The 27,765-nt window shown below is 54.8% G+C and overlaps 2 protein-coding genes across 2 annotated transcripts; both read left to right on the top strand.

Moving 5' to 3' along the window:
- Window positions 1-207: 207 nt before the first annotated feature.
- On the top strand, window positions 208-10,732 carry UCP3 (uncoupling protein 3). The gene is made up of 7 exons (XM_008264096.5): window positions 208-355; window positions 4,300-4,520; window positions 4,875-5,085; window positions 5,289-5,489; window positions 6,434-6,535; window positions 8,016-8,196; window positions 9,137-10,732. Exons 2-7 carry the CDS (start codon window positions 4,395-4,397, stop codon window positions 9,249-9,251), a joined length of 936 nt encoding a protein of 311 aa, XP_008262318.3. The 5' UTR covers window positions 208-355; window positions 4,300-4,394; the 3' UTR covers window positions 9,252-10,732.
- A 7,463-nt stretch (window positions 10,733-18,195) lies between these two features.
- Window positions 18,196-24,492, top strand: UCP2 (uncoupling protein 2). The gene is made up of 8 exons (XM_002708700.6): window positions 18,196-18,312; window positions 19,009-19,165; window positions 21,504-21,726; window positions 21,886-22,096; window positions 22,841-23,035; window positions 23,114-23,215; window positions 23,515-23,695; window positions 24,056-24,492. Exons 3-8 carry the CDS (start codon window positions 21,601-21,603, stop codon window positions 24,168-24,170), a joined length of 930 nt encoding a protein of 309 aa, XP_002708746.1. The 5' UTR covers window positions 18,196-18,312; window positions 19,009-19,165; window positions 21,504-21,600; the 3' UTR covers window positions 24,171-24,492.
- Window positions 24,493-27,765: the final 3,273 nt, after the last annotated feature.

Raw genomic sequence — 27,765 nt, 5'->3', positions numbered from 1 at the left:
GTGGGAGGTCTGACCTTTGGCCTCAGAGGTGACAGGTCCACTCCCTCCGCCCCCCCAGCACAGAGGCAGCGCCCCCCTCACAGCCTCAGGGCCCCAGGTCCAGGGAACTGGAGCAGATGTGGACGTCACTTCCCTGTCCCCACCAGCCTGCCTCTTGTCAAGTGATCAGACTGTCACTCAGCTTCTCCGGGGTACGGTTTCAGGTCAGCTGGCCGATAAAGCCCGGTGCCAAGCTGGAGGCGGCAGAGGCAACAGTGCATGGCAAGGAGGGCCGTCCACCAGCTCCCCGCTGCCCACTACGGGGATGGAGCTCTAGGCAGCCGCCGTGCTGCCCCTGCCCTGGCGAGGCTCACAGGTAAGACCCCTTCTCCAGCCCCACCCCTGCCCTCCTCACCCTGCCCTCTCCCTTCTCCCTGTTCCCCCTCTCGTTGGAGGCTGACAACAGCCAGGGCCATGGGGAACCACCTGCCACAGCAGATCTGTCTAAGGCTCAGCCCAGCCCCCCCCCGCCCCCCCCCCCCAGGCAGCTACTGGGGCAGGCCGGGATCTTAGACTCCCCTCAGGCTGCCCTTGCTGGGGGTTGCAATTTCCCCAGAGACAGGAAATGGCCCAGAAGCTCTAGAGCAGGAAGCCCTCCCCCGTGGAAGGTCCCAAGACCCCTTTCCTGAGTGGGATGGCAGGACGGTGCTGGGAGGTTCACGGAGCTGTGGTCACCGCCGAGGCTACCTCCTTGGGGTGGCGGGCAGTGGGAGGGACTGTGGCCTTGGGCCAATGTCTCTTGAGTAGGGAACTTGTGAGTCATGCAGGCTCCCCCTGGCTCAGGCTGTCTGGGGCTAAGGGCTGCGGGTCCACTGCAAACAAGCAGCTGGGGGCAGCCCGAGCTCTTCAAAATGTCGATGACCCTTTGGGCAGTGGCACAGGCCCAAGGGCAGGTGCCACACCGACATGGGCACCAACCTCAGCTCTGTCGCTCAGCCGCATGACTAGCTGGAGCCCCTGAAGCCTCAGGTTCCCTGTTTATGAACGAGACAGTAGTAGCAAGCACCACGCGGTAGCAGATTCTAAAGGGATTGAATCAGCACGTGTTCTGTAAAGCACTGGCTGTGCGGACCACAGCACCCCATCCCTCCAGTACCCCAACAAAGCTACGGGGAAGAGGACACCATGCTTCACTTCCTCCAAGCACCAAGGGCAAGGGTCCACTGGTGCTGGAGTTCCCAAGCCTCGATCCAGGAGGTGGGAGGGAAGGGAGAAGGAGTTTGGGGAGCGCTGGCCAAGGCAGCCCCTACCGTGCCCACCACTGTGGCTTCCCCTTCTCCCCCAGCTTGACAAGTGAGAGTGCTGCAGCCCTCCTCCTAGGCCGGGGCTTTTACCCTGAGCCTGTGCCCCTTCGCCATGGGTAGCCCAGGACTGCCCTAGAACAGGAGGCAGCCGTACCCCTGGCCACTGCTTTATTTTTTTGGTTTTTAAGATTTATTTCATTTATTTGAAAGAGTTACAGAGAAGGAAAGACAAAGGCAGAGGCAGAGAGAAAAAGAGATCTTCCATTCTTTGGTTCATTCCCCCCAAACGGCTGCAGTGGCCAGGGCTGGGCCAGGCTGAAGCCAGGAGCCAGGAGCCAGGAACTTCATCCGGGGCTCCCACAGGGGTGCAGGGGCCCAGGCACTTGGGCCATCTTAAGCTGCTTTCCTAGGTGCATTAGCAGGGAGATAGATTGGAAGCAGAGCCACCGGGTCTCAAACCAACGCCCGTAGGGATGCCAGCATTGCAGGCAGCAGCTGTACCTGCCCCGGCCACTGCTATTGACCAAGTTCAGGCTTCAACACACCTCTTGCTGGCACTGACAATGTCCTTGCTGGTGTCTGAGTTTCCCATCTCCCCCTCCCAGTGCAACCTGGGCACCTGCACCAGCACGCTGTAAACACAGGCCTGCCAGCCTCACCCCCTCCTTAGAAACCCCCATCCACTACCTGGGTCACCTGACCCCGGCATTCAAGGCCCTCTGCCACAGACCCCTGCGGTCATCTCTGATCTCATTTCCCATTTCCCCACGTCAGCAAGTGGGGCTCTGGTCCTCCCTGGCCCCTCTGCCTGCCTGAGCCAGGCTTCATAGAGAAGCAGAATAAGTGGGTCCTGCCCCTCTCTGAGCTGTTGCCCTCGGTGAGCTACTCCCACAAGAAGGTGCAGGGGCAGAGGTGGCTGGGGGCAAGGCGGGTCAGAAGGGAAGACCAACCAGGTGGGAGGCCCCTGGGCCAGGGGAGAGCAGAGGCTTCCCAGGCAGGCAGACCTGACCTCAACAGGAGGCACAGCCAGGGAGAGCTCCCTGCTGGGCCCGGCACAGCATGAACATTCGGTATACCAGGGCCTGGCTGCAGTTTGCAACTCAGGAAGTGCAGCGAAGGTGCCTAGCCTGTAGGGGTCTTCTATTAGAGTCTGGGTGGCCCCCACACAGAAGTTCAGGGAGGGACACTGCTGCCCCCATCAAAAGACAGGGCCTCCCAACTGAGAGAGCCACAACCCCACCCTCATGATGCCTGGGCCCGAGCTGCCCAGCTCACTTCACAGGCACACTGGCAAGGGAAATGCCACCGCCTGGGGCAGAGACGCTACCGAGATGTGGGCCTGGGGAAAGTCAGCTGCTCCCGCACATACCACCCGGGGCATTCCAGCCACCGCCAGGGGAGCCAGGGCCTCCCTGCTGGGAAGGAGCCCAGCTACCTGGCAGCCGCACTTATGTAGGGCAAAGGGCAGCGGGCGGCAGCAGGTGGAGGGCAGCCTGGGGAAGCCATGCACACTCTGCGGTCTGGGACAGTTCTGGGACTAGCGCTGGCCCCATGGCTGAGGACACCAATGTGTCAGGACCTCAGTGCACCATGCGGGGGGGGGGGGGGGGGGAGAGCTGGGTCCCAGGGGGCATCAGCACGAGCACCTGATGTGCACAAGTCCGGGTTGTAGGGACACGGGGCTGCCCTTCACCGTGTGCCAGCTTCCCGGTGGTGACCACACTAAACCGAGAGCCTCACCTGTCAAATGCTCCAGGCTAACCAGCAGTCAGGTGAGGGCTGGCAGGAGAGCACGCTCCTTTATGTGTGTGTGTGTGTGTGTGTGTGTGCGCACGCACATGCTGTATACTTGTGGCCTATGTGGGCTCTAACGGGACAAGGGGAGAAAGCACATCGCCTTGACCCCAAGACTGGTCCTCCGAAGTGTGAGCAGCTCATCCTCTTCAGCAGCCTTGGAGCTGTGAGGAGAGAACGGCAGGTGCAGGTGCCGGTGTGGAACCAGGCAGATCGGCAGACACAGCCCCAGGCGTTGGTGGGCGGAGTCAACACAGGCCCAGGCTCCCCCTTCCTCCAGGGGCAGACCCCCAGCCCCTGCGTGCTGCAGGGTTTAAAGAGGTCTTTGGTCACAGAGAGGGAATCCCACACTGTGGGGGAGTGGGGAAGGTGGGAGGTGTATCCTAATTCAGATGGCATCTCCAAGTTCAAGTTGCAGCTCTGCTTCCAATTCCAACTTCCTGCTTATGTGCTGGGAGACAGCAGGGGATGGCTCAAGTCCTTGGGTTCCTGCCACCCATGTGGGAGACCTGGTTGCAGTTACTGGCTCTGGCTTGGGCTTGGCCCAGCCCTAATCGTTGTGCCTGTTTGGGGAGTGAACTTTCTCTCTATCAAATAAATTTTTTTAAAAAATTTTAAAGTATATTCAGGGGTCCGGCGCTGTGGTACGGCAGGTTAAAACCCCAGTCTATAGCACTGGCATCCTATATGGTTCGTGTCCCAGCTGCTCCACTTCCAATCCAACTCCCTGCTGATGCACCTGGGAAAGAAGATGGCCTTCTCTTCTCTCTGTCTCTACCTCTCTCTGTAACTCTGACTTTCAAATAAATAAAATAAACCTTTAAAAAGAAAGTATATTTAGCCAGCCTTGAAAAAAAGAAAAGAAGCCTTCACCCAAGGTGAACAGCAGCTGAGCTGTCACGAGCAGGGGTTTTCATTCCAGTGGGGAGAAGAGTCTGAAGGCAGGAGGCTGGCCCAGCTCCGGGAGCAGCGAGAGCAGGGAGGGCCTCTGCCGGGACGCTGGGGGGCAGGCTGTGTGTGTGGTTAGAACCAGGCCTCGGCACGCTCATCCTGCGAGGACACCAGCAGCACCCCTGCCTGCATCGCGGTACAGGCTGGGAAAGCGGCCTGTTGTACTAGGCCAACTTCACACAGGCCAGCCTGTGGCCATAGCCTGTCCAGGTGCCTGGGAGCGAGGCGGGCAACTCGGGCTCCATGCACCTGCCCGGTCTGTCTCCTGCAGCCTCTCTCTGCACAGAAGCCCTGGGCTGCCGAGCAGCCTCTCTCCTCACACCCCATCAGGCCCTGGGGGCACAGGGCGACTGAAGACCTGGGACCATGGTGGGACTGAAGCCCTCAGACGTGCCCCCCACAACAACCGTGAAGTTCCTGGGGGCGGGCACCGCGGCCTGCTTTGCTGACCTCCTCACCTTTCCGCTGGACACCGCCAAGGTCCGCCTGCAGGTAGGTCGCCTTCGGCCAAGGGTCATTGTTCCCAGCAAAGAAGGGGCTACTTCCCTACCGCGGCAGCACCAGGGCGCCCCATCCCCACCCCACCCCGCTGCCCTCTCCCCCTCCAACAAGAACTATCACAGACACCCCCCACCCTGGTGTGATGTGTCCTGGCCTTCCTGGCTTACTCTGCTTTGTAAATTGCCTAGTGCAAGGGCAAGGCGAGAGGCTAACTAGGTGACCTTGGACGAGCCACTAACCTGTATGAAATGGCAGCACTGCGGTGGCCAGGCCCCAGGCAGCGCCTGGCGCACCCAGCCCGTGGCCGCTGGCTGCCAAGTCCTCACCTGTGTGGTCGTCTCTCAGATCCAGGGAGAGAACTCAGCGGCCCTGGCGGCTCAGAGCGTGCGGTACCGCGGCGTGCTGGGCACCATCCTGACCATGGTGCGCACCGAGGGCCCGCGCAGCCCCTACAACGGGCTGGTGGCCGGCCTGCAGCGCCAGATGAGCTTCGCCTCCATCCGCATCGGCCTCTACGACTCCGTCAAACAGTTCTACACCCCCAAGGGGGCGGACCGTGAGTGCCGGGGGCCCGGGACACCTGGACAGTGGGCAGAGGCAGAACCTGGGGTATGGGGTCAGGGGACCACACAGGGCGGATCAGACCTCGAGGCAAGGCCGGTGGGGGAAGTGGGAACCTGCTCGGGGACCAGCACCGCCGGGCCGAGAGCAGCGAGGCCCCCCGGCCCACGCGCGCTGCGCCTGCTCCTTCCCCTCCAGACTCGAGCGTAGTTATCCGGATTCTGGCGGGCTGCACCACGGGAGCCATGGCGGTGACTTGTGCCCAGCCCACGGACGTGGTGAAGGTCCGATTCCAGGCTAGCGTGCAGCTTGGGCCTCGCAGCGACAGGAAATACAGCGGGACTATGGATGCCTACAGAACCATCGCCAGGGAGGAAGGCGTCAGGGGCCTGTGGAAAGGTAGGCCTGGGCTCCCAGACGGACCTAGGGCTGGGACAGGGGCCGGGCAAGGGGGCGGGGCCTCCCGGGCGCCTGTGTATTGCAGGGCTTCAGAAAGAACATCCCTGCCCAAGTAACTCCCTGGCCTCCACGGTGCCTCCACCCTGTGCAGGCCATGGGGAGGAAGGGGAAGGGGGTGGGCAAAAATAGGACCCTTTCTGCACTCGGGCTGGCAGCTGTGCCAGGTGTCCTGCCAGAGCCGGGAGAGGCCAGGCAGCCCTCATAGGCTGGGCCTCAAAGGCGGAGCCGGCTCTGGGGTGTGAGGTTGGGAGGAAAGCGCCTCCACCCAGGGCGGGGAGGAAACCAGGGGGCACCCACAGAGAACCGCTGTGAGGACTGGGGTGCCGGACATGCAGAGGCAGGAAGGGACTTCCTGGGGAGCAAAGACTCGAGGGTTCTCTACGCCACTGCCCGGTGGCCACCAGATGGCTCCCACATGGGGACCGAGTACTTACAGGAGGAGCAGTGGCCCAGGGAAGTTTAAGGGCAGATGCCTGGGTCCTGGCCCTGGCGGCGCACTTGCTTGCTAGGTCTCCGCCCAGAGCCTTCCTCTGGGACCCCATCCTTCCGGGCCCTGCCAGCACCGTATTCTGTCACTGTCCCCTGAGCCCAGCCTCCCTCTTCCAAACATGACATCCTGTTTCTGGTGGCAGCCATGTCTCAGGGAGGCGGATTTTAATTTTGAGAGCTATTGCAGATTATCCTCCAAAATGTGGCCCACCCAACACAGCAGGCCCTCTGCGTGCTCTCTCGCTGTGGAGGACGTGGGTCATCCAGACTTGCTGACCCTGGAGAGCAGATGTGGGACCTGCTCAGTTGGGGGCACTACCTGCCCCTCGCCGGGACCTGTGGCCTCGTCCACTGCCCCTCTGCCCTACTCACCACCCCTGCCACCTTCCTAACAGGAACTTTGCCCAACATCACGAGGAACGCCATTGTCAACTGTGCCGAGATGGTGACCTATGACATCATCAAGGAGAAGCTGCTGGATTCACACCTGTTCACAGGTGAGGCCCAGAGCTCCAGGCAGACTGTCCTTACTGGGCAGAGTGGGCAACACCCAGAGACAGGGGCGCTTTAGCAGGAGTGGAAATGCATGTGGTACAGTGTTGTGATGTGCTGCCGGAGCCCAGCTCCATCAGGTCCAGGGGTTCCTGAAGGTGTAGGAGACGTCCGCGCAGGGAGGAATGAGAGACGCGCTCACAGCAAGGCTGATGACCTGGCTCTGATGGGAGAGAGCCAGACTTTATTTTTATACCCTAAGTTATACCCACTGTTCATTTTACACATTCTTTACTGATCTCATAAATTTTGCAAATGTCCATTCATAAATGATCCTTACAGAGTTAATGATTCTTTTTTACAATAACAGGCTGTTTCCCATCCACTTCAAACCATTGATCTCCTATTACATGTAACCCCCTCCCTAATCCCGATTTCCATAGCCATGTAACAATTTCTTTGATTTTAAAGATTTACTTGATATTTGAGATACAATAGAACAGACTCAAAATGATGCTAAATTATATAATAATCGATTACAAAAAACAGTGGTTATTTTGCAAAGAATTGGAACATCTACTTCTAATTTTATAACAATTGATTACAATTACGTTTTAGTTTAACTTTACTAGTAAGCATTAACACCCTGCTCAAACAAACCCATTCATTACACATGTCCTTTCCATACCCTTCACTACTACTTAACTTTAGTAGCTCATTTAGGACTCACTGATTTCAGTAATTACTTTATGTTCTTTCCACCAGGCTGCACAAACTAAGGTATTTACCACTGTTTGTGTTTCTCTCAGCCACTTAAGTTGTTAGCCCTTATTTACAAGTCATTAGTCTATAATAAAACATACCCTCTAGTGAATTATAGCAGGAGACTGAAGACCTTCCCCAAGGACCTCTTATCCCTACATCAGGTCTAACTGCATACCACACACCCAACAGTTTGGGTTCCCTCTAGGTTTTTATTGCAGATAACTGACGCATCAGAAGGGGTTGAATTACTCTAGGAGGATCAAGTCCATCCAACAGCTCAACCTCAGTGAGGTCATTTGGAGCAGAGGTCATTTCTCACAGATTTCCAAGAATACAGAGATCATCAGCAAGATCACCAGGAAACACTGGCTTTCTTGTATCAATAAATCTAAAACCACCAAGAGGACCGCAGCTTGTCCTTCTCCCACGGTGACCTTGGCCTCTTCAGTGATAGGTAGTAAAGAAACCTGGGCTGGACGGCCGGGGAGCTGGGCTCTGATCCAGCACCACTTCTCCTTGTACCTTGACTCCCAGCTCTGGGACGCCCTGTTCTACCTTTCCAAGCGCTCTCGGCCCTGGGCACCGTGAGAGGGAGAACGCTGTCCTCACTCTCAGGAGTGGAAGGTTGAGCTGGGGACACAGGATGAGCACGCGCGGAACCGAGGATGTGTCCCGTGTTCCTCCATGACGTGTCGTACTTCCCTTCCCTTCCCTTGGCAGACAACTTCCCCTGCCACTTTGTCTCTGCCTTTGGAGCCGGCTTCTGCGCCACAGTGGTGGCCTCACCAGTGGACGTGGTGAAGACTCGGTATATGAACTCCCCTCCAGGCCAGTACCTCAGCCCCCTGGACTGCATGCTGAAGATGGTGGCTCAGGAGGGCCCCACCGCCTTCTACAAGGGGTAAGCCTCCTCCTCCTCCCGAGTCCAGCTCTCCCTGCTTTCCTTGCGTGCCCCCGTGTCTGGGCACGCTGAGGTGAACAGTTCTACTGCAGTGCCACCAAGGAGAAGCACAAAGAACCACGCGAGTGAAAAGGGAATAGGTGGACCAAGGCTGCTTTGGAGAGTTAGGGAAGCCTTACCAAGGAAAGGGAACCTAGGGACAGGGACTGCCTCCCTCCAGGCTTCTTGAGCAGGGGAGGAGAGAAAGAGGTTAGCGCTCCTGACTCTCTTTCCCAACTTCCGCCCACAACTGTGGGTCACAGCCTGATGGCCACTGAGGCGCCTCCCTCAGGATCTCAGTGTTCTGCCCACTTTCCTGTCTGTGCCTCCGGGGTAACCCCACCCTCTGCATGCAGTGTCTGCCCCTTGCCCTGCGCATGCTCAAATCTTGCCCCTCCTTCAAGACACTTCATACGCCACCGCCTCCCCAACACCTGCATATAAATTTCCCCTCCTCCCTGTGAACCTCACCATTTGGCACCATTTTTTAGATGCATTTATTTATTTTCTTTTGAAAGAGTACAGAGAGAGGGAGAGACAAAGAGAAAGATCTTCCATCTGCTGGTCCACTCCACAGGTGGCCACCAACTAGCTGTGGGCCCGTCTCTAAAACACACACAGACCACCTGGCAACAGTCAGCGACCCTATAGAATCCTGTGAGAATTAACCACCTGGCACAGCAACCTGACTCAGAATTAGTTCATCTTCTCTCCTTCCCCGATCCCAACTTCTTCCTGAATCCCCTCAGAAGAGCGGAGAGAGACCGAGTGGATTTCAGGAAATGCTGGTGACCGGCAGTGCAGATATCTTGGCACTCACTCTGGGTACCAGGGTGGGAGAGGGACAAAAGCATTCTCTTTGTGGTCTCTTTCTTAATGTTTGGGTTGTTTTTCTCATCAGATTCACACCCTCCTTTTTGCGTTTGGGATCCTGGAATGTGATGATGTTCGTAAGCTATGAACAGCTGAAGAGGGCCTTGATGAAAGTCCCCGTGCTACGGGAACCTCCGTTTTGAACGAGCCCCAGGCAGCCACTTGGTACTTAACAACTTGTACGGAGCCAGTCAAGAATGGAGCAAAGCAGTGGATCTAGGGGCAGGGACCCCAGCGCAAACACTGTTTACAGAACTGTTCAAGAGGTAGAAGTAGAAGGGGGAAGGGTACTGATCTTCAGTGCTTTTCTTAAGAACACCTTTATTTGGCGCTGACAAGATGGAGAATAAATTATATTAATTTTTGAAACTCATTAGATTGGATGCCTAACATTTAGGCAGAAGAAGATAAACCAAAACAGATCCATTTGGATACAATGGAAGTTTGCAAACCTGTGTACCCTGGACAATCTAAGAGATGATGGATTACAGAGAAGGAAGACTGCTGGGACAGGAGTAGCCCACAATTCAGTTGAAAATCAGCCACAAAGTCTAGATGCCAACACAGAGCTGTGACTGCAGCCGTGACCATCGCATATGGAGCACCTGTCTGTGTAATGTATTTATCAAGTAGAATCATTGGGATTCTAGGAAATGTGGGAAAACCTTGAACTTGTGCCAAAGAAGCCCCACTGTGTCTGTGTGAGGCTGAGGCTTGTAAAGATTCTCCGAGGACATTGAAGAATCAAGGTGGCAGCCTCAGCCTCCTGTCCTGTGAACTGGGACTAATAATACCTCTCCCCACTGCCTCCCAGGGTGCTCTGAAGATTGCATGGGAAGCTGGGCGTGAAAGCACTTTAAACCAAACACCAGTTAAGATAAGATGCCGGCATCCTACATCAGAGTTAGTGGGTTCAATCCCCAGCTCTACCTGATGACTCCAGCTTCCTGCTAATGCAGACCCTGGGAGGCAGTGATGATGGATCAAGTATTTGGGTCCTGCCACCCATGTGAGAGACCTGGATTAAGTTCCTGGCTCCCAGCTTCAGCCTGCGCAGTCTTGACCATTTGGGCATTTGTGGAGGGGAGTGAAATAGCTGATGGGAGCTCTCTGTATCTCAAAAGAAAAAAAAAATCAAAATCTCTGTGTAATATAAATGAGGGTACTTCAAGAAGCACCATGGAAAAGTGGATTTAAAATATAAATTTATTTTGGTGCAAAAAATTTTGAAATATATGCATAGCTTTTTCATAATACGCATTTTTCATGAACTTTGTGAAGTGCCCACGTGTAAGGACAAAGCCTTGGGACACATTTTGTCAGGACAGAGGGAAATTGCCAGCAAAGATGTTTTGGAAAGACACAGATGCCTAGAGGTGACACCAAAGGAAATAGGGCCGTGGAGGGCTGGGGAGAACAGCAGATGATGGCGGGAAGTTGCGGGAGCCCACCCCCATGCAGCCCCTGCTCCCTGGCTCAATCGTGAGATACCTTGAAGGGTTGTGGGGCTTGGGGAGAAAGTGGTGGGTGCCCGGCTGAGTGCCTGGGGTAGCAGGACTCAGGTTTTCTGGAAAATGACGATGACTCAATAAAGGAAGTCACACCTCAGGTGTGGGATTGAAAACAGCTGTTTCTCGGCCTTCTCTTTCTGGGACAGAATTTCCCTTTGTCACCCGAGGCCTCCTGTTTGCCAGGGCTGGGCCGGGTCTGGTCCCCCAGGCCTGCCCTTCCTGCTGCCCTCTCTCTCATCCTCCCTTCGACTGCAGGTTTTTGGAGCTCCAATTCCTCCTCCTGCAAAAGGCAGACCTGAACCAGGTCACCTTCACCCAAGCGGAGGACTGTACGTGATGCCGCTTGACTCCCAGGATGCCAGGGTCTTTTCCTTCTGCTGCTTTTGCAGCGCAATGTGGCTCTGATGACACAGCTCAGTTAAACCTCAACTCCACACTTACTGGCACCCTAACCGCGGAGGCTCCTTGCCCCTTTCTGAACTACAGAGAAGTGGGCATGACAACCCCTCCTCCACAGGCTCATCGCCAGGGCTGCACCACACCCAGCGCACCAGAACACCCACTCACCTTCAGCACTTTCCCCAGTTCAAGTGACCCCCCTGATGTTAGCTACATACTCAGATTGGAGAGTTCAAAGCAAATGGTCAAACAAAAAGATTATTTTGATTTAATGTCTGGGTTGGCTTCTGAATAAAACTTGCATTTTAAAATTTCTCCTTTGACTTGACCAATGTGGGCACATCACTCTCAATCTCCTGCTCTCAGTGTGTGAGCTCCGAGAGGCCAGGAACTGAGTCTGCCATGAATTTCTACACAAACCTGAACACTCCACCCTGCTGGAGGGTACCATTCAGAGAGGGAGGAATAAATTCTTGTACAAGGTGTATTGATTGGAACAGGAGCCTAGGAACCTCTGAGTCCAGCCTTCTGGAGAAGAGAAAGCAAGATTGGTGGGAGGTCTTCTGAGGCTTCGGGACAAAATACGAGATCCCATTCCCTACTTCTTCAAGGCAAAATGATGATGACTCAATAAAGGAAATCACAAGATAATCTAAGATTCTTGGGGCCAGTGCTATGGCATAGGGGATAAAGCTGCCACTTGTGGCACCAGCATCTATATAGGTGCCCACTGGAGTCCTGGCTGCTCCTCTTCAGATCCAGCTCCCTGCTAATGCGCCTGGGAGAGCAGTGGAAGACAGCCCAAGTGCTTGGGTCCCTGCATCCATATGGGAGACCTGGATGACGCTCCTAACTTAGACCTGACCTAGCCCTGGCTGTTGTGGTCATTCGGGAAGTGAACCAGGGTATGGAAGATTCTCTCTCTCTCTCTCTCTCTCTCTCTCTTTTCCCTTCTCTATGAATCTCTGCCTTTCAAATAAATAAATAAATCCTAAAAAAAAAAAGCCACCTGTTTTGCAATGTTCTGAGATGAATAAGACCAGCGCTGTTTTTAAGGCACTCATTGGGGCGGAGGATGGTGGGGCAGGAAATAGAAATCACAAACCACTGTTTACCAAACAAGGTGATAAAAGCTATAAATAGAAATATGGACAAATTGCCTGAGAGTAGGTACAAAGATGAGGGACACTTGATTTGGGGACCAGAAATTTCCCTAGAGCAAGACACCTAAAGGACAAATAGGAATTATCCAGGCAGAGGAAGAGGGGTGAAGGTCATTCCAGGCAGAGGGAATGCCTTGTGCATGGCTTGAGCAAAAGCCCAGAAACAAGACAAGGTTGCATTCAAGGAATTGCCAGCCGTCAGAATAGTTGAGTTGTAGACTTATAGGGAAGTAATGAGAAAGATGGAGAATAAGAAAGCGAGGGCTGCAGGAGCCACGTGTTATGAACTGAATGTGTGTACCCCTCACCTCAGCTCCTATGTTTAAGCTCTAAGCCCCACCATGATAGTGCTTGGAGGAGGGTCTTTGGGAGGTATTTAGGTTTAGATGCGATCATTACGTGAAGTCTCCATAATGGGATTAGTGTCATGATGACAGGAAGAGAGACAACAGCTCTTTCTCCTCACTATGTGAGGGCATGGCGAGAACGCAGCCATCATTAAGCCAGGAAGACAGCCCTCCAACCCCAAAACCAAATTGGCAGGAACCTTGACCTTGAATTCCTTAGCCTCCAGAATTATGACAAATAAATTCCTCTTGTCTGAGCCTGCCAGCCCATGGTGTTTTATTGTGGCAGTCCAAGCCAGACACAGATGCTGTGACTTGCAGCAAAGATCTCAATAAAAATTAAACCCTGCTGGTTCCCACAGCCCCTCTCACCAGTGAGTCTAGCTCATCAGAGTAGGACCCTGCAGCACGTCAGACCAGTTATCAGAAGTCACCCCTAGAAGTCAGATCCCCATTTCCTTTACCGTTCAAGGGTACAAGACGTTAAAACCTGCGGGCCGTATTTCAGGGTTGCTATTACTATTATTATTATGTCTTGGAATCACACCAACCTCAAGTAATTTCTACTTCCTAGGTGCTCACTGTGCAGAATAATAGGATGGGAGAAACCTTTTCCGTTAGGTAGAACAGAACCAGCTACAAGGAGACTCAGCTTGTGTCAATAGGGGTTCATAAAGCATTGCAAAAATGAAGGTACAGAGTGGACGTGGACGGCAGGAATATGGCGGTGCCATATGCTTCTAGTCAAACAGAAAGTTCCGTGATGTCCCTGATGAGAAAGCAGAACGTGGCTTGACTTCCTGCTTAGAGCAACTGAAAGCAGAGTCATTTAAAACAGTCACTGAGGAAGCAACTGGCTTCAAAAACAAAACAGAACTCTGATGTTGCCACAACAGAAACAGACTGGGTATCACTTGAGCTGCGCTTCGGCATTCCTCTGTTTAGTTCTGAGTTAACTGAGAAAGTCCGTAGGAAAACTACTACCCACAACCTTTTCAGAAAAGCAAGCCTTCACAAAAGCAAGCTCTCACATTCCCGTGGAAAATTCTCTCCTCATGTCCTTAAGTTTGTTCACTCTTTTAAAAAGATTTATTGTTATTTGAAAGGGAGGGGGAGAGAGAGAGAGATGGAGATATTGAGAAGGATCTTCTCTATCCGTTGGTTCACTCCCCAAATGAGTTCAATAGTGAGGTCCAGGCCAGGCCAATGCCAGGAGCCAGGAACTCCATCCAGGTCTCCCACAGGGGTGGCAGGAACCCAAGCACTTGTGCAATCTTCCATTGCCTTCCCAGGCACATCAGTAGGGAGCTGGACTGGAAGCAGAGGAGCCAGGACTCCAACTGGCACTCCGGGATGTGGGAAGCAGGTGTCCCAATTGGTGGCTTAACCTGCTGGACCACAATACCTGCTCCATGTTCATTCTTTTCTAGGAAGGTGTTTCAACACTGGATGTTCACAGAAAGGCCAAATTTTCAAGTTTTCTTTACCATCTTAATTTCCACTTCCTGAAAAAATGTAATGGGATGCCAGCATCCCAGGCAGAGCTTGACCTACCATGCCACAATGCCAGCCCTAAGTTCTTTTTTTTAATAATTACTATATTTTTACCTAAAGGCAATCTGTACATTTTATGTAACTAAAAAGAAACTTTTAGGCTTTACGATGACTTAACATTTATAAGCAGTCATTATGAATAATGCAATGGTGATTTTATGTATTCATTTATTAAACACATACCTTGTTCAATTTTGTATTTTGTTACCTGTTAGGAAAGGAGTTGCGGATTGGTGTCTCCTCACACAGGGCACCATAAATGTTAGGAAAAGAGGCGCAGATAGAGGGGAGGCAGTGTATGAATTTACAACCAGGCTGAATTTATTCAGAGAAAATAAATTTGTAGAGGTGGGTGACCACATGATGGAACAGGTGGCAGAAGGCCCCAACCCCAAGAGGCCCGGCCTTTTAGGAGGCCTGGGGATGGGGGTGGGCGTAGGGAGCAGCAGGCAGAGGGGAATTCCTAGAACTGGTCCTTCAAATGTTTGAGCAACTAGTCTTTCAGGTGACTGTGGCAGTGGGGTATGAAAGCAAAAAGGTGTGAGATCCAATTGAGATTCAAGGTCAAGGAATACATTCCAATGTTTATCTATCTTTTGGGCAGTGAGCAAGAATGGCTAAGGCTTAATCCATCATTACCTACATTTTTGGGGATAATGGAAAGAGATTTAACTCTTCCTATGAAAAGGCTTGGCATTGAAGTAGCAAAAATGGGGCCAGCGCTGTGGCGTAGTGAATAAAGCTGCTGCCTGCAGTACTGACATCCCATATGGGCACCAGTTCAAATTCTGGCTGCTCCCACTTCCAATTCAGCTCTTTGCTATGGCCTTGGAAGGCAATAAAAAACAGCCCAAATTCTTGGGCCCCTGCACCTGCATGGGAGACCTGGAGGAAGCTCCTGGCTCCTGGCTTCAGATAGGCCCAGCCTTAGCCATTGTGGCGATTTAGGGAGTGAACCGGCAGAGAGAAGACCTCTCTCTCTTTGCTTCTGCCTTTCTGTAATTCTTTCAAATAAATAAATAAATCTTTTAAAAAATAAAATAAGCATGTACTATTGAGAGAGGACATGACGTGGCATCAAATATTCCTGAGGGACTAGAGTATAGCAAAGCAGTTCTGACGCTGCTAGAGAAGCCCACCTCCTATATCGGGTGCCTGTGTGTGAGCCCCAGCATCACTCCCAACTCCAGCTTCCTGCTAATGTGCACCCCGGGAGTCAGAAGCTGACGGTTCAAGTAGCTTGGACCTGCCACGCATGCGGGAGACCAGGATGGAGTTCCCAGCTCTTGGGTTTGGCCTGATTCAGTCTGTCTGATCCAGACATTTGGAAAATAAAGCAGCAGATAGGAGATCTTATGTCTGTCTGCTTATCTCCCTTTCTGCCTTTCAAATGAATGAAATAAAAATTTATAATTAAAAAAATAATGTATGATTATTTTCTTCTCTCTTTTTAAAAGTGTAGATACTTTTATGTCTTTTTTGGTGGGGCACAGAGAAACTAGTACAAGGATACTTCAAACAGTTCATGAAGAAATGGAATTAAAAGAAGTGTAGGGGTAGTCATTGCGGAGTAGCAGGTTAAGTTGTCATTTGGGATGTCCTCACCCCTTATAGGAGTGCCTGTTGGAGTCCTAGCTTCCTGGTTTCTGATTCAGCTTCCTGAAAATGCACCAGGGAAGGCAGCAGACAATGGTTCAAGTCCTTGGTTCCCTGCCACCCACCTGGGAGACCTGCATGGAGTTCTGGGCTCCTAACTTTGGGTTGGCCCAGACTCAGGCTGCTGTAGGCATTTGGAGAATGAACCCATGGATGGAAGACCTTTCTCTATCTTCCTCTCTCTTTCTCCGCCCCCCCATCTCTTTAATTTTGCCTTTCAAATAAATAAATACATCTTTAAAACTCCATACATAGTTTTTTTTTCATAATGCACATTTTCCATGAAGTTTTAAGGATCCATGTACAATCTACTTGATATTTTTAGTAGAAATTGCCAAAGATAGAAATGTCTAACTTCTTTTTATGTTGGCTATTACCTGATGTCTTCAGTTTTCTCTTTGAACTTCTCGTTTTCAGTGTTTCAAACACAATTTGCATTTAAAGATCTTAAAGTTCCAAAAATGCAAACATGGTGGATTTTCTGCCATGATGTTAAAATTATAAAACAAAATGTCTGAAACTTCATCATTTTGATTATTGCTACACGTAACACGTTTACAAATACATACACAATTTAATGAAACAGATAATAAATATGTTTTCAAAATGCACCTATCTGTACATACATTCACCAATTTATCCACAGCCTGTTTTATGAGTTGGACAAGCTGCTTGCTAAAAATACAGAGGTACAGTGTCTATAGTACTACTCTGATCTGCCTGGCTCTATCAGAACAAAAGGCTTTATTTTAACAGAATTTCTTCTTAAGGAATTCATACTGAATCCTGTGATTTCTACTTCCCTTAAGTGTTCCTGCATCATCCTTTCAAAAGTCTCTTGATTTTTTTTTGGTGGTGGTGGGGGCGGTTAGGAAAAAGCAAACATCCCATGGGTGTATAATCTTTGGAATCCAAATTTTCCTTTTGACACCCAGGGTTACATTTGCAGGCCTTTTGTTTCCTTGACGGTCACTGACAAATTCAGCCATCTCACCACAAATGCACTGGGAATCCTGGGAATATGTTCGTTACAGGCGGAGAGCAGCTCACATGCAAAAGCTAGACCAGCAAGTAGATGGGAGACCCCACAGTGGCCCAGATTTCCTGCCTGGACTTCTGTCTCCAGTCTGTTCTGCTGGACTGTGTGCCCAGTGTGTTTGTCTTTCCCTCTACAGGTCGCCACTCGCCAGGCAGCCACTGCGCCCTCCTGTGCCCTGACAATGACTTCTAAAGGCAGACAATACAACAAACACGCCCGTGGTGCCAGATGGACCAGGGTTTAAGTCAGAGCTCACTGCGGTGGGACGTTTGGCCGGTGATCTCACCTCTTTGGAACTCTGTGAAAACGGAGGCTAACACCGGCCTCACTAGGGTTACTGGAAGTGTTCACATTGAATCCCACACCCACGAATGTCCATCCCCACCCGATCCCCCCACTGCGCTTTCCAGAGAACTTGCCGCCCTTGGGGCCCGTGATACCAGAAACACAGGACCAGGCTTCCTGCCCTTGAGGGGCTGACATGCAGACAGGCAAAGCCCACGCCCTCCCTGAGCAATCCCTGAGGCAAACAAGGATGAAGAAGGCGCCAACAGAGACCTAGTTCCTTTTCTCCCCAGATGCGTTGGTCCGGCCACAGGACCCACTTATTGTTTTGGTGTCTGTCACCTCCCACAAGGCCGGCAGCAACCTGACTCCCGTTCTCTTCCCACGCGGCCGGCTCGAGCCCTGCTCTGCTTTCTCCCTCGCTGGGCACCAGCCCGTTTGTTCCTCTGCCCCTGGGGACAGGGAGTCACGCTTGATGTACCCGCTCCGCCCAGACTTGAAGTCTTTAGGGCAAGATCGGTCCACCATGAAAAGGCGGGAACGCCATCTGCGCCTCACGACCGTTGCCGGTTGCCGGGCCACCTGCTGCTGCAGCCCGGATTGGTTGTTTCTCCTGGCAGCGTGGTGGTCTTAACCAATCGATGGCGAGGCCGGCCGGGAGGGCCCGCCCCCTCCAGCTGCAGTTCCCGGCGGGGCGGGTGGTTTGCCGCTCAGAGCAGAGGTCGCGTTCGGAGCTGGGCCCCTCTAGAAGGAGAGCACTGACTCCCGTGCCAGCCTCTGGGCCGCTGTTAGAAAGTTCCCTGAATGGGATGCAAATGTTGTTGTAACCCTAGTCAAGCTTCCGCTTCTCCCGGGAGTCCATTTTGCCATCCTCAGCAAACCCCGGAAGCTTGTGGGAGATGAAGGCGGGGAGGGGTGAGGGGGTCATCGTCCCCGGGGACGAAGGGGTGAACGCGTGCTCCTTCGGCACCGAACTGGAAGAGGAGGAAAGCGCGAAGAGAATCCTAAGTGGAACTTATGGATCCCCTCGCCCCTCGTTTGAGCCGGTTGGCCCCGCCCACCCCAGACCACGCCCCACCCCGCAGACCGCGCCCCTGAGCCTTAAGTTGCGCGCGCCCGCCTTCGCGGACCTTACCTCAAGCCCCGCGGGCCACCCCTTCGCATCGGAGTTCGTCGGCGCTAGCAGCACTCGCCCTCCGGCTCGCCCACCGACAGAGCCGCCCGCACTCTTGTGTTCTCTCTTAGGCTCGGTGAGCTCAGAACCGGCGGGCCCCAGCCCTGCACCTGCTCCGCGCCCGCCGTCCCCGCCGCCACGCGGGCCCGCGCACTCCTTGCTCCCAGTCTAGTTTGTACTTTGGCTCTCTGTCCTCGGCTCTTTTTTCTTTACCTCTTTTCTAACTTTTGTACGTTCCCTCTCGAGCCCAATTGGCTGTAATTTAAGCCTCCATACTTTTCACTCCTTCGCTTCGGCCACGATGCCCAGCTCGCCTTGGGTGGGAGTCCGATGGCCAGAATGACCTCATCCTTCCCAGGCGGCTGCAGGCCCTGAGCCCCCAGCGCTTCTCCTGGAGCTGTTTCTACAGGTGGAGGCTCTGAGCTGCTCTATCGGTCCCTTGCAGGGCAGGCACCCAACCTCTCCAACCTTCTGCAGCCGGGGCTGGGTCCTGGCGGGGCCCCCTAGAAAGATCCCCGGCAGCAGATCTGCTGACCGTGATGAGAGTGCTTATCTGGAGTACTGAGCGTCAGGAACCGAGCCCGAATGTGGTACTAAGCAGAAATGGGAAGGAAGACTTTTTATTCCCCCCACCTCTGGTGTTTGCACTTGATTTGTCTCCGGCTGCTCCCCCAACTCCCCACAATGCAAGGGCTGAGGGGCCTTGTGTGCTGGGGTGCAATGCTGTAAGGGGGTTTCTCTTCCTAAGTTCTTGCTTTGTTCTCACCCGCAGGTCACATAGTATGAACTTTAAGTGTTTCGTCTCCCAACCGTTTTCTATGGAAAACCCAGGGGATCGGGGGATGATAGCCACTGGCGGCTTTGAAGAACGGGACGCCTTTAGAGAAGCTTGATCTTGGAGGCCTCAGCGTGAGACCTTACGCAGCCGGGTAAGAGCGCAGTCCCCTGAGGCTGGGGTGGGGGTGGGGGGAATCTCAGGAGCACCATGCCCCCACTGAAGTGGCCGTTCACAGTTCACAGAGCGCTTTCATATCCCCATCGCATCTGGCCCTTCAATCCAGCCTGGCCAGCCGAGGGTGGAGGGCTGAGGCCCAGCTGGGGAGACTGATTGGCCCCAGGTCACCCTTGGAGTTAGCAGCAGAACCAGGACCGGAACCTGTGTGTTTTGTTTTTTGTTTTGTTTTGTTTTTTAAGATTTATTTATTTGAAAGTCAGAGTTACGGAGAGAGGTAGAGACAGAGAGAGAGGTCTTCCATCGCTGGTTGGTTCACTCCGCAATTGGTTGCAACGGCTGGAGCTGAGCCGATCCAAAGCCAGGAGCCAGGAGCTTCCTCCAGGTCTCCCACACGACCCAAGGACTTGGGAGAGCTGGATTGCAAATGGAGCAGCCAGGTCTTGAACTGGCACCCATATGGGATGCCGATGCTGGCGCTTCAGGCCAGGGCATTAACCCACTGCGCCACAGCGCCGGCCCCCCGCCCCTTTTTTTTTTTTTTTTTCTTAAAAGATGTATTTATTTGAACGTCTGAGTTACACAGAGAAGGAGAGGCAGAGAGAGAGAGAACTTTCCTTGTGAAAGACCCTGCCTGTGCCTGGGGCTGAGTAAACAACAGGGAAGAAATGAAGGGTCCGGCGTCAGTGCACCGCAAACAGTAGAAACGTTGGAGCCTGCAGACGGGGCTCTCAGCAGCTCTATCAGCTAACACGGAAGTAAGGGCAGCCCCTCCCAGGGCTGCTCTGAGGGCTAAGTGGGCTAAGCCAGTGCCCCGGGGTAAGGGAAACAAGTGGAGTGAGGACAGAAGTAGAGCATTTCTAGGGGGTGTCAGGGTGGAGGGCATGGGGAGCCTGGGAGCTCCTTCATTGACCTACTCTGCCATGTGTGCACCCGTCTTCACGGAGCCTCTTGTGGGCCAGACTCTAGGGGAACCTGAGTATGATCAGGCCCTGCCCTATAGGAGCTCCCAGTGCCATTGCCATGGTGAAAAAAAAAAAAGATCTCGTTTGCCCTGTTTTGCCCCAGCCATCTGGGCTGAGCAGTCTGGGCGGGAGGGGGCATGGGACTGTGTTTCATGGGTCTCTGTGTTCACGGTTGACTCCCACCACCTCAGCCAGCCGGCCAGCCGCTCCGTCCTCCTGAGCCCCAGCAACAGCAGCAGCCAATCAGGCTGGGCTCGGAGCAGCTGCTCCTATGAAATCAGAGATGTGAGCTCAGGAAAGGAGAAGCAGGGTGCCCTGCCCCACGGGGGTGCCGGGCTCACTTCCTCCACAGGGCAGTGGAGGAGGGTGTGTTTCTAACATGAGGACAAAATGGAGCCTGGGGTTTCCTGTGTCAGCCTTCAGAACTCTGACCCTCACCTCTGCATCCCTGCCTCTCGCGGTGAGGGTGTGAATCCCCCTATGTGAGAAGAAAGAAAATTGGCCAAGAGGGAGAGCAGTTTCCCTGCATCACCTGGCAGGCCAGGAGGAGCCCCGGGTCTCAGCTTACTCTCAGCCTCAAGAATCCCCCAGTGTCCTTTAAGACCCAGTTCAAGGTTACTAAAAAGTCTTTTCTGACCACTCATGCCTCTCCCAGTAGAGTTGTTCGCCCCTCTGCATTTTCAGAACACATCTTGCAAGTGCCCAATGCAGCTGGAATCCCCCGAGCCCTTCGAGGGTAGATGCTGCCCCCCGTGTCTCAGTGACCCAGTGCCCTGCCAAGCAGTCCTGGGAGAAGAGTGACTAGAGAACCTGAGCTGTGTGGGGGCCGGGGGCCAGCATTTACCAGATGGGCTGGCGAGGGACTGAATGTGCCATGTGGTCCCTTCGTTTTCTTCCCAACTTGAGCAATTCCGGGTCTCCAGGAGCCGCTCTTGCTAGGAGTCCAGAACGTAAGCCTGCGGGGCTGGGGCTGGCAGGTCCTGGTGTGGCTGAAACCATTCCCTCTGCCCTGCAGCCAGAGCCCCAGAAGCAGGAATGTGGGCAGCTTCAGTAAAACCCCTGCACCCAGGAGGCCAAGGGCTGGGCCAGTGGCTCTGTGGGGCACACCAGGATAGCCCTGGTCCTGTACTGAAAGGGAGACAGCCCACGCAGAGCACAGCCTTGCTGGGCAGGAATCACTTCTCCGGCCCCTACTTGAGCACTTCTGGAACGACTGTGTTCTCTCTCTCTAGGGGTCATCCCGAGTCCTGCTTAGGGACTTGGTGCTGTCCAGGAAGGTGGGTACGTGGGTGGTGAGCAGGGAAGGTCTGGGATATGGTTGCTGATGGGGCTTCTCTCCCCTGGGCTCAGATCCGGCAGAGTTCCTCTGTCTCGTCTTGTTGTGGATTGAAGGTGCCCATTCTCCAGTTTTTCTCCATCTCCTGGGAGGTAGCAGGAAAGCAACACCATGGTTGGGTTCAAGGCCACAGATGTCCCCCCTACTGCCACTGTGAAGTTCCTGGGGGCCGGCACAGCTGCATGCATCGCGGATCTCATCACCTTTCCCCTGGATACTGCTAAAGTCCGGCTGCAGGTGAGGGGAGGAAGCCCGGGGTCTCCTGAGGGGATCTAGTCGGCCCCTCCCCAAGGACACGGGTTCCTCAGGGGACTGTGAACTTGGGCACCTAGGGCTGGCAGGAGACGGGGAGGGCGACCTGCCTCTCCCTATAATCACCCTGTCTTGGCCCTGCAGATCCAAGGAGAAAGTCAGGGGTCAGTGCGTGCTGCAGCCAGCGCCCAGTACCGCGGCGTGCTGGGCACCATCCTGACCATGGTGCGCACCGAGGGCCCGCGCAGCCTCTACAACGGGCTGGTGGCCGGCCTGCAGCGCCAGATGAGCTTCGCCTCCGTCCGCATCGGCCTCTACGACTCCGTCAAACAGTTCTACACCAAGGGCTCTGAGCGTGAGTGTGGAGCCGGGCCGCAGGCCCTCGGGCCCTTCCTCTTGGTGAGATTTAAGTTTCCAAGGAAGAGCAGAGGATCAGAGAACTGGCAGGAGCCCTAATTCTCATGGTTCCTGGGCACCTGAGTTGTGCAAGGCCCTGAGCAGGGCATCGTCCCAGGACCATCCTCACGTCCACATGGGCAGTAGGCGGTATCATCGGGGCTACAGAGGAGGAGACTGGGGAGGTGCCAAGGGCACAGACGGGGAGCCAGAAAACACCCGAACACGTGCCTCCAAGGCCAGCATTCTGCTGTTTCTTCTCCTTAGCATGCCTTAACCATGCCAACCCTGCATCTGACACGTGAGGGAGGCTAGGAGCCCAGGACAAGAGGCTGACCTTCCCAAGATCACGAGGCAGGGAGGAATAGACCTGGGATGAGAACTCAAGTCTTGGGAGTCCCAGGCCATCAGAAAGCAGCCTGCCTCTGAGCCTTGGTTTTCCCCTTCATCGAATGGAAGTGATTGTGATTTCTCAGGCTGTTTTACAAAAGTCAGCACTGTCTCTTCGGTCTTCCTCCTTGCTGTGTCCCCAGCAGACAGAACACATTGACAGTGACACCTTGTGAGGCCAGGAGTCAGAGTGAAAGCTGCTCTGGATCCCGGTCCCAAAAGGGACAGTGACACTGGAGAGACGAGGTGGGGAGCGAGTGCCAGCCCTGCTGGACACTGACACCACCCCCCCCCCCCGGTGGTTCACCCACAGATGCCGGCCTCGGGAGCCGCCTCCTGGCAGGCAGCACCACAGGTGCCCTGGCTGTGGCTGTGGCCCAGCCCACGGACGTGGTAAAGGTCCGGTTCCAAGCTCAGGCGCGGGCTGGAGGTGGCCGAGGATACCAAAGCACTGTGGATGCGTACAGGACCATCGCCCGGGAGGAGGGGCTCCGTGGGCTCTGGAAAGGTGCGTGCCAGCTGCCCCCTGCCCATCCCGTCCTCCCGCCCCTCCCTGCTCTCACGCGGGCTCTCCTTCCTCCTGCAGGCACGTCTCCAAACGTGGCTCGGAATGCCATTGTCAACTGTGCCGAGCTGGTCACCTATGACCTCATCAAGGAAGCCCTCCTGAAGGCCAACATCATGACAGGTGAGTCGGGGCCGACGGTGCTGGGGCTTGCCCTTGCCCCGCCCGTGGGCGCCCCCTGAAGACCAGCTGTGCACCGCCCGTGTGCCCCTTGCTTGCAGAATGGGGGGATGCAGCTCCCAGCTGGCACGTTGAGGAATGGAGGCCGGATTGGCAAAGTGACTTTTTAGGGCCTCAGAAGAGGTCTCAGCGGGGGTCTCTGTCTCTTTAAAACCACACAACCCCAGCTGCTTAGGGAACTTCCTTCCCGTCTGGAGAGCTGAGTGGGGGGCTCTGACGGCCTTGCCTGCTCCTCCCGCCAGATGACCTCCCTTGCCACTTCACGTCCGCCTTTGGAGCCGGCTTTTGCACCACCGTCATCGCCTCCCCCGTCGACGTGGTCAAGACGAGATACATGAACTCTGCCCTGGGCCAGTACCGCAGCGCTGGCCACTGCGCCCTCACCATGCTCCAGAAGGAGGGGCCCCGAGCCTTCTACAAAGGGTGAGCCCCTGACCGCCCCCACCCCCACCCCCAACTCCAGGGCTCCTGGCTGTCCGCTCCCACACAGGTGTGTGAGAATCACCTTGAAGCGAGTAGCAACCAAGTGACGAGCTGCGTCTAACCCCAGTCCTAGTGTCGGACCAGCAGGCCCACGTGCCCAGTGTAAATGCTTTCTCTTGGAGTTGCTGTCGTCCCTGCTTCACGCGTGTTCAGCGGTCACTCGGGGACCACAGCTGGGAAGCTCAGACCACTGGGCCCCCTGCGCCTCCTCTGGGAGAGAGCCCCCGGCTTGGATTGGATGCCCAGGCCCCGTGGGGAAGCAGAACCACTCCACCTGACCCTTGTTCTCTCTGCCCCTAGGTTCATGCCCTCCTTTCTCCGCTTGGGCTCCTGGAACGTGGTGATGTTCGTCACCTATGAGCAGCTGAAACGGGCCCTCACGGCTGCCTGTGCGTCCCGGGAAGCCCCCTTCTGAGCCGTCCTGCTGCCGACCTTGACACCTCTGGCTCTGCCTTCAGCTGCAGCGGGGCCCTGCTTCCTTTTCTTCCGTCCCCCCGCCCTGCCCTCTTTCCCTGCCTCTTCCCAACATCTTCCCCTCCCTCCCCCATTCCAATCCCCCCACCCATCTCCCCAGCTACCTCTCCGGGCTGGTAGTGCTGACCCCATTTGACATGGGAGAGGCCTACCACCAGCCGGGATCCCAAGCCCTCAGTCCCTGGAAAAGTTCAGTCTGAATCTTTGCCTGGCTCCTAGCCTAGCCCAGCCCAACTGTCGCCCATAAAGCAAGCTCAACCTTGGTGTCTCTTCCCTCTGTGTAGCTGCTACCACAGGTCTCGCTCTGATGGGTCCTGTGTTTGGGCACCTACTGGGCAGGGGAGGAGCCCCTGACTACAAGAGGGGGTGTGACCCATCTTCCACCTGCAGCATCCAGGCTGGGGCCCATGGAGGTTATCTGGTGCATGTCTGTGGATGTCTCTCTCCAGACCTAGGTGCTGGGCAAGGAGTCCCGTGAAGGAGCAGCCGAGAGAGACACACAGTGGCTGTCCTCTCGCCCTCCCCTCCCTTCCCAGGTCACCTGAGCTTTCACTCGCTCAGCGCCTGCTGATCTGCAAAACGAGGGTGCTCCTGTCTGCCCTGCATCTCCAGCTTTAGAAGAGCTTGGGACTCTTGGATGTTGTGGGCTTATTTAAATCCATTTTACAAACAAGAAACCTGCCTCCCCTAGTCCCAGAACCGGTGAGGCTAAGTCTGGCTGCTGCTCACTCCATAGCCGCAGATAGGAAGAAGTGTTACTGAACCGGGAGGGGCAGGCCTGACTCAGCAGAGGTTGGGTTCCAGGGCAAATATCCGGTCCTGCCAAGGGAGCTTCCACTTTGCAGTCTCACTGTACCCAAGGCTGGAGAGCCCAAGACAGGGGTGATAAGCAGGGCTTTGGCCACACAGTCTGTGCCCCTGTTCCCACAGCCTGTCCTCAGGTACAGCATGCAGGTGGCCAGGGCTACCTTTTTTTTTTTTTTTTTTTTTTTTTTATTAAGATTTTTTTGAAAGAGGGGGAGAGAGGTCTTCCATTGTCTAGGTCACAACACAGATGGCTGCAACAACTGAGGCTGGGCCAGACCCAAACCAGGAACCAAGAATTCCATGTCAGGGGCAGAGACTGAAATACCTAAACCATTAACTGCTGCCTCCCAGGGGCAATAGCAGGTAGCCGGTTTGAACCAGCACTCTGATAGGGGATGCAGGCACCCTAAGTGGGGGCTTAACGTGCTGCCCACTAGACCCAGGGCAGGGACACTTCCTGTTTCTGGGAGTGAAGGACTATGAGGTCCCCAGATCCCATGGCATCCTGTGCAGGGCTGGGCCCTTAGAAGGAAGTCCCCCAGGCCCGTTGTAGATGTTGAAAGAAGCCAAGGGCTGAAACTGGTCCTGCAGGCAAGGACACCAGAGGCCACAGGTGATGCGAACAGGACTCAACTCCCCTCCCCTTGCTGCTAGGCTTTCCCCCAGGGACCAAGGTTGGGGGTCTCCAGGAAGTCCCGTTTGGCGGCTATGGGGCCAGACTAGAGCACATGACCTTGCTCTCTATACCCTGCCTAAAGAAGCAGACACCACTGCCCCTTCCAGTCAGAGCCTGCTCTCCTCAGCCCACTCCCTAGTGTCTACCAGGCTGAGCTGAGGCCTCACAGCCTCCAGAGGACAGCCAGGTGCATGGCCGCTCGCTGCGAGCCTGCAGGGAGTCGGCATAAATGGAGGCCTGTGCTGTGAGGCAGGCCCTTAACCCTTGCTCCGGAGGGAAGGGGGACAAACTGCCCCGGAGAAGGGCAGCCGGCCTGCTCATCCCCCAGGCCATGTCACAGACCTCACTGTGGTTCTGAGCACGACCTTGAATGAGGAGCTGGGAACGGTGGTAGGAAGCCCTGGAAAATATGCCCATTGGTCTCAGTGACTGAGAGGTGAGCCCAGCCCCTCTCTGCTCCTGAGCCGTAACTTCCATGAGATGGGCATGGAGGCTGCCTGGCCTGACAAGGGTAGCACTGGGGGTTGCTGGGAGCTCCCCGAGGTTTAAGGCAGGCTTCCTTCAGAGTCTCCCCGTAAGGGTGAGGTGCAGGCTTTCCTGCTGCCCTAGCGGAAACCCCGAGCTCCTGCCTCCCCCACTGGGCCTTGCTCTCCGGGCAGGACGGCTGCCACTAGCCCTCTGCTGGGGTCCTGCCTCTGAGGGCAGATCCCACTCATCTGGCTTCCAGAAAGGCCTGCAAGCTAGGGGTTGTAATCACAGGCTCAGGGAGGGGATTTGCCCAGGGACACAGCTGGTCAGTCGTGCACCTGGACACAGGCCTGTTGTCTGACTCCACAGCGCTGCCTTTTTTTTTTTTTTTTTTTTTTTTTGCTTTTAAAGACTTATTTGAAAGTAGAGTTAGAGATCTTCTACCAGCTGGTTCACTCCCTAAATGGCCACAACAGCCAGGGCTGGGCTAGGCTTCAGCCAAGAGCTTCATTTGGTTCTCCCACATGGGTGCAGGGCCCAGGCACTTGGGCCATTTTCCACTGCTTTCTCAGTTACATTAGCAGAAAACTGGACAGGAAGTGGAGCAGCCGGGACTTGAACTAGCACTCATGGATGCCAGCGGCACATGTGGCGGCTTTACCCAGTGTCACAATGCCGGCCTCCACAAACCCAGGCTACTGACTACTGTGCTGCAGGGCTTCCTAGAACCCTGGTCCAGAGCCTTCATCTCCAGGTCTTCCTGCCTTTGTGATGGCTTAAAAAGGACTGCCAAGTTGTGGCGTCGCAGGTTAAGCCACCACCTGTGATGCATCCCATATAGGCGTCGGTTCAAGTCCTAGCTGCTCCACTTCCCATCCAGTCCCTGCTAACAGCCTGGGAAAAGCAGCAGAGGATGGCCCAAGTAATTGGGCCTCTGCACCCACATGAGAGACCTGAAAGAAGCTCCTGGCTTCAGCTTGGCCCAGCCTGGCCACTGTGGCCATAAGGCTGCCAAGTACTGCTGAGCCCTCAGTTAAGAAAAACACCTGAAGCTAGTATGAAGCTTTGAATGGTGGGATTCCAAGCACGATGGACACCCTGGGCCTTTTGTTGTCACCTCTGAAGTCACTCCACAGAAGTGACCACCCAGTCTTGTAAGCCTGGACTACGTAGCCTAGGCTCAGGGCAGCAGCATGGGCTGCACCTGCACAGAGGACCAGGACCTGGGCCTCCTCCAGGCCACGTGGCCAGCAATGCTGGACCCTCCCTGAAGTCACCAAGCACTTCCACATCCGTGATCCCACTCAGTACTCACAACAAGCCCAGCAGGGCAGTGATGACAGAGACCAAAACTGGCCAGGGAGTCAGGGACGGGGCTGGGAGCAGAACCTGGTCTCCTGCCTCACAGACCACCCTGCCCGGACACAGCCAGGACCCACGTCACAGACCAGGGAATTGAGGCTGGAGGCCAACCCAGTGCTTATGCTCCTGTGCTGCCCCCAATGGGAGCAGGGCGAGTCTGGGAAGTGGCCTTCCAGGCTCTGAGGACAGCTTTGGCACTGAGGCCAGAGTGACCAGGGCAAGT

The sequence above is a fragment of the Oryctolagus cuniculus genome, chromosome 1 (assembly GCF_051225735.1).
Source record: "Oryctolagus cuniculus isolate XC-2025 breed Fujian yellow rabbit chromosome 1, ASM5122573v1, whole genome shotgun sequence".
Taxonomy (NCBI): domain Eukaryota; kingdom Metazoa; phylum Chordata; class Mammalia; order Lagomorpha; family Leporidae; genus Oryctolagus; species Oryctolagus cuniculus.
This window is presented reverse-complemented; position numbering and strand designations above follow the sequence as displayed.

Coding starts and splice junctions, on each gene's coding strand:
- UCP2 (XM_002708700.6), top strand. CDS start 21,601: ATGGTTGGGTTCAAGGCCACAGATGTCCCCCCTACTGCCACTGTGAAG. Junction 23,036..23,113: donor GCTCCGTGGGCTCTGGAAAG/GTGCGTGCCAGC, acceptor TTCCTCCTGCAG/GCACGTCTCCAAACGTGGCT. Junction 23,216..23,514: donor GAAGGCCAACATCATGACAG/GTGAGTCGGGGC, acceptor TCCTCCCGCCAG/ATGACCTCCCTTGCCACTTC.
- UCP3 (XM_008264096.5), top strand. CDS start 4,395: ATGGTGGGACTGAAGCCCTCAGACGTGCCCCCCACAACAACCGTGAAG. Junction 4,521..4,874: donor CCGCCAAGGTCCGCCTGCAG/GTAGGTCGCCTT, acceptor GTCGTCTCTCAG/ATCCAGGGAGAGAACTCAGC. Junction 5,490..6,433: donor CGTCAGGGGCCTGTGGAAAG/GTAGGCCTGGGC, acceptor CCTTCCTAACAG/GAACTTTGCCCAACATCACG.